General features: G+C 47.0%; 1 protein-coding gene across 1 annotated transcript in view; it reads right to left on the reverse strand.

The window, feature by feature from the left end:
• The window catches only part of tns1a (tensin 1a), a 118,525-nt gene extending 114,181 nt beyond the window's left edge, over positions 1 to 4,344 (reverse strand). Inside the window, exon 1 of the mRNA XM_026159526.2 lies at positions 3,372 to 4,344. Within this exon, the coding sequence (XP_026015311.2) occupies positions 3,372 to 3,467 (96 nt within the window). The 5' untranslated portion in view covers positions 3,468 to 4,344. The remainder of the gene's footprint in view (positions 1 to 3,371) is intronic.
• Positions 4,345 to 6,000: the final 1,656 nt, after the last annotated feature.

Consider the following 6,000-nt stretch of genomic DNA (forward strand, 5'->3'; position numbering starts at 1 on the left):
ATATACAGGACAGGAGGGGGAGAAGGTGGAGGAGATAAATACAAGTGGACACAGGCGTAAACAGAGGCGAGAATAAAAGACGGAGAAGACGAGGACAAAAGGAGATGACAGAAGAATCAACAGGAAGGAAAATGCAAGGATGAATCTTAGAATACGGAAGGAAAGGAAGAGGCAGCAAAAAGAAAGATAGCTGGATGAAATAGGAGGAAGGAGATGGGAGACTGGAGAAGGACATAAAGAAAGAAAATAAAAGGAGGAAGAGAGGAAAAGACGATGGGGTATTAGGAAAGTGAGACATCGTTTAGTCAATGAAAAAAGAAAGAAAGGGATATATGTGTGAATGAGAGGGAGCTGCGTAACACAAAACATAGTAACACATACGACCAGCACAGCTTCCCTCACTCTCCCGAGTCTTTCTTTCATCGTACGTTCACAGTCACAAACGCACAAACCCGCAGTATCCCCAGCTGCATCTCCTGTAGTAACCCAGCCCCAATCCACGGCGACCGTGTGAGCCGGGTTACCATGGAAACTGAAAACCTCACATCAGCCCTCGGGGGTAAGGCGCACATAGCCATACCTCTCCACTTTCACCTCCCAGTCAGTCACATGACCAGCTCTAGTGCTGCAGCTGGAGTGGCAGAGCGGCAGCAGCAGAAGTAACAACTCACTGAATGTGAATGCTGACTGCAGAAGATGAGACAACACTGGGATAATACAAACCTCTATCACAGAAGCTCTATGTGCTAAAGTTGGTAAAGGTGTTAAACTGTAGCTCTAATGGACACATAGCTAAGAGACTGGTGATATGATTTCCACCCGCTTATCCAACCAGGGATGCAGGGGGTTTGATCCTAGCCCAGTTCACACTGGATGAACAGGTCACCAAAAAAAGAAAGACTAATCCGAATCCACATCTACAGCCAATTTAGCACACTTGGACTAAATTACCTGTGTGAAACACAAGCTGGAAGAAGGAGAACATGCAAACACAGCTCAGAAAAGTCCAAGATGGCCTACAGGTTCAGATAAGGTGGAGGTGTTCCCAGGTAAAACATGTTGAACAAAGTTACGCCCTGTCAAGATGTCAAGGTGAGCCTAGGTTATAGCCTCCTACATGCCCAACTGGCTGTCTTATTGCCAGTGGGGCATAGGGCACACTGCTTCACCTGCTCACAGTTGCTGTGATTCTGCCAGCCACTCTGCAACCCAACTCCTTCTTTCATGTCATATCTGACTTAAATTCATATCTGTTGCCACTGATTTGTTCTACAATATTTATGTAATTTTTTATGCATTGATTATGTAATCATATTTTTTTAAGATAATGGTCCTTAGTTGGTGGGCAGGAAGAGGTAGTACATGCTCACACTGTAAATGCACCCAAAATATCTGCTGCAGCAGGAATGATTCAAATCCACCCCAGAGACTTTAAAGCTTCCTTACATCTTCCTTGTGTCACACCTGCTCACCAATGAGGGATGCAAAAAAGCCCAATATCTTCAATTGTTTCTTTATTTGGTTGCTGTGGAGCCTGTTTTCTTAAAATAAGTGAAAACTACCTTCCCCATCTTTTTCAATTAATGATAGAAGTTTCTAGAAATAAGTCTATACAGAGGACGCTGCTACAGAGTCCAGAAGACAGTTCTGCTTAATTGCTCAATTACTTGAAACGATTTGAATGACATAGTTTAATTATGTAAAGTGAATCCATAATCATATCCCTGATGACAAGCATTTATCCCCTGTTGCAGTACGGATACAAGAACTGCATCCAATAAAAGCTAGGGTCATTCAAAAAAAAAAAAATCTTCATTCACCGATTTATAGATTGTATTTATGGAGTGGATCTGAGATTGAGAGACATTCAGTTTTTTACTCTACAATGAAGACACAGCTGGTGCTGCCAGGACTGAGCAAAAACTGCGTCTGAATAAACCTCATGAATTGGGGGATTCATTGTAGAAGCGCTAGCAAGCTTCACACACATTTACGCACACATACAAGAGAGTGCGACGGTGGTGGTGGTGGGGTTGGTGGGGGGGAGTAAGCGCGGGTGTAGAGATAAGGAGCTGCGGCAGTGAGGTGTGGGGGTGGGGGGTTGTTTCTGGTATTGGCGCTGGTGGAAACGTGTTGGGGCTTGAAGAGATGGGAGGCTGCAGCAATCTACGGTGTCACCAGGACCAAAAAACCCCACCGTCACCAGACTGTGGAACGCCACTGCTGCTCTAAATGTTCTCACAGGAGCGCAGCACTGCAGCGCTCGAGCTGCAAAACCCTCTGACTGAGATGTGTGTCTGTGATCAAACGCTTTCACAGTGCACGTTCGGCCAAAGACGATGACTGAAACGAAGGATGCGAGGGCATGTGAAAATTCCAAAAGGTGTCTTCTCCTTATGGGAACATTCTGGCTAGGAGACATATAATTTTACTGCTGAGGATGCGGTGTGTTACGCTGATTTGTTTCTAGCCTTAGGACAACTGCTATGCAGTTTAAAAAAGTATCAGGGAAAGAAAATGACCTTAAAAAAAAAGATCACCCCAAGCATTTTGTGTGGTGTCTTCGCATGTGTGCGGCTGTGGACATGAGGAAACAGTGCTATTTAAACATGTGAGAGTTGTTACACATGATTGATTATGTCCTAAAGGAAGTTACAGCTTATAAAACTGAGTGTGCATTTGGTCAATCTCATTCACCAACTTCCACATGACCATCGGAATATGTCGTATGGATGAAAGCGTACAACCTCCTTTCCAGGATGGCAAGCAATAGCATTAGATGAATTGGGGGTGGGGGGTGTATCAGGAGCTTTTTCACCCCCACTGAATAATGGTGCATTACCATTCTGCTGCTGTAAAAGCAAGGTGACCCGTATCAACCCTGAGGTCCAAGTGCTTGGTTCTAGAGGCAAATTCACAACCTGATGCCCGTGATTCCATCTCTGTCGCCACCATTATTATCTGGAGCACCTGCCTGGAGATCTCTTGGAGATGTAACACTGACCTTGAAACAGCACTTAGAGAGAGGCACACCAACCGGTCTTCCAAGGCCCGCGGTCCACGATCGGTCATCAAAAGCTCATTTTCACAGCTACGTCATTTGATGGTTTAACCAAAGCCAGCTGTGTGCATGCTACAGCTGAGCGTGGCGATTCTTAGGAAGGCCTGTTCTTGTGAATATTTCATGCAGCGTGAGGATTTCAGACACACTCTTGTTGCCAATCTTTGCAGAAGAAAGGTCGAAGCAAGCCACAAAAGACTACATGTGCAGAATTTGTCCTCTAAGTCCACTGAATTCCTCCTCAGTCTCCCATTCCCAGCATCCTTCTCTCTCTCTCTCTCTCTCTCTCTCTCACTGTATGAAGCCTTACCTTGTTTCGTTTGGCCCCCCGCAGAGGAAAGAAGCAGGCGAAGAGGAACTTGCCCCAGCTGATGACGGCAGCCAGGCACCAGTTGAGGCGAGCCATGCCTGCGTCTGTCCCGTCTTGTCTGCCAGCCTCTTATCGCTCTAGCCCCCCACCCCCCACCCCTCAGAGCTCTGGAATAGGATCTTGTAACCCCCAACTATGCCCACCTCCCACAAAAAAAAGAACAATGATATCAAGGAGGAAAAAGATCACAAAGAGTCACGAAACCTTCTCGTCCTAGTCCGTTGAGCAGGTGTGAAGTGAAAATGTTCCTTCAAGTCAGATGTAGTTTAGGGGTGGGGGAGATTTCGTTTTCCTTCTGTGGTGGTCTTTGGCAGTTTTCGGGAAACCTGTCTGGCTGTGTGTCTGCAATTCCAATTTGAAAGGGAAGTGGTGGTGGCGGCAGCGGTGGTGGGGTAGATAACTGGGGCTACTGGCGTCCCAAAAATGACTAGACCCTCAGATGGTCTAGAGGGATCCACAGCATTCAAAAGCCTAAAACTGAGTCCCTGTCTTCCCATCCATCCGTCTTTCCCACGACTACCTCCACTCTCACTCCTCCTCTGTTCTCCTGCTTTCCAAAGCCGGGTCTAGATGAGTCAGTCCTCAAAGTGTGATGAGCACCGCCGGCTGCAAAACGCGGAGAGCCCGACGCTGATCGACGACACTGTTACACATACACGCGCACTGCCGCTGCTGCTGGCATGCCCACACTCACTTGTCTCTCACACGCACACACATACGCTCGCCTGCGAATAACACTGTCCTGGTGGTGCATACATCCACGGGCAGAAGAGCCCCCCTCTCTCATTACAAGGCTCCCCTCCAGGCTCAGGATCCCCCGGTGGTTCGCACTCACACACCGCTTACACACACTTGTCCACCTCTCTCGGTCTGTGCTGCTCTCTCACACATACATCGATGCTGCAGCACTTACTCAGTCAGAGTGGGAGGAGGGGAGCAAAAGAGTGAAGAGGAAGAGGAGGAGGTGGAGGTGAGGAGGGGAGGAAGAAAGGGAGAAACGACTGGGAAGAAAAAGGGAAAAAAAACGATAAGACAGAGGCTTTCTGTTGAGTGTGTTCATTCAGTGTTTATATTCCAGGGGTGACGCCAGAGTCAGTGAGGAGACCGAGAAGGCGATAATGTGCACGTGTATGAACGAAAGTGCGCATCAACTAGTGATAGCTACGAGAGGTGGAGGAGTGACAGGAAGGACCGTGAGAGTGAACAGAGGAGTCAAAATGGATGGACGGGAGGCATCGGGGGAAGGAAGAGAATGACATAAAAAAAAGGGAAAGCAGAGAGTGCGCAGCATATACAAACACACACACATGAAGGGACACGCGGCAGCCGTCACGGTGCAAGGCTGATACAAAGCAGGCACAGGGTGATGATTGTTTTGTGTGTGTGTGCATGTGTGTGTGCAGAACTGGGTCGAACGGAGCAAAGGAGGGAGGAGAGGAGGAAGAAAGGATGGAGGATGAGAGAACAGGAGAGGAGAAGGGTGTTGAATCATTGTGTCTTGGGTGATTATTTCCCTTTTCTCTCCCCCTTTTCTCATATGTACACACACACACACACACACACACACACACACACACACACACACACACACACACACACACACACGACTGCAGGTGGTGCACAGGCTCGTTCACTCTGCTGCAGTCTCTCTACGCTTCAGTGGGAGCACATTCTCACTGCAGAACGCTGCCCCCCCCCCCCCCCCCCCCAAACCCCACAACCCATCCAATCCCCGACCCCTCCCACCCAGCACACCACTGCCACACAAACGCAATCACAACACATCAAAGCAATGAGCGAGGGAGATAAAGTGTAGAGAGGATGCTGTTCTGTCAACCAAAGCTAGCTGAAACTGAGGGGTGGGGTATAGATGTTTGGATGTTTGAAGGGGGAGGGGGGGGGGATAGCAATAATAGTTGCTTGGCGATATCCAAATGTGCAGGCGATGAAAGATAAGTATAAAAGTTGACTGATTGAAATCGATCTTGAGTCGGGTCTTGCTATGAAGTGCATCTAAAAGAGTAAGCCTTTATGCTCAGCATTACTGAATAAAGAAAGCTACATGACAGTTAATAAAATGTATTAATATCCTGTCAAAAGAAGTGATGCTTTTGAGCAAGGCAATATTTCCCAGATGTTACAGTAACACCATGGAAAACAGTGTTTGCACACTGCAGCAGGACCAAAATCACTGTGACCCCATGCAATGAACTCACTATCTTGTTGTCTTTGAAATGGATGCTTCGAAGATGCAGACCAGGTCTGCCCCCACTAGCAGTCAGTCGCTGTCTTCAAAGCAACTTTGGTGCATCAAGATGGCAATAAAATGGCAATAAGACAATGTCAGTCTGCTATCAGTTTAAAATTGAATGGAGTCAAGTCTGCAAATACATGCTATAATGTAGCATTCAACCACGATAAAGTGGAAAAAAAGCACAGATTCGTATAATCACAAATTCAAGAATTTCATATTAAACTGTCCTGTCCTGGTCTGTGGGTCTGGTTGGGTTGTTTTGAATTTTCTGTTAAGACTTCTTAGTCTGCAGTTGAGGTTTTCTTTCATTCTGTA

The sequence above is a fragment of the Astatotilapia calliptera genome, chromosome 23 (genome assembly GCF_964374335.1).
Source record: "Astatotilapia calliptera chromosome 23, fAstCal68.1, whole genome shotgun sequence".
Taxonomy (NCBI): domain Eukaryota; kingdom Metazoa; phylum Chordata; class Actinopteri; order Cichliformes; family Cichlidae; genus Astatotilapia; species Astatotilapia calliptera.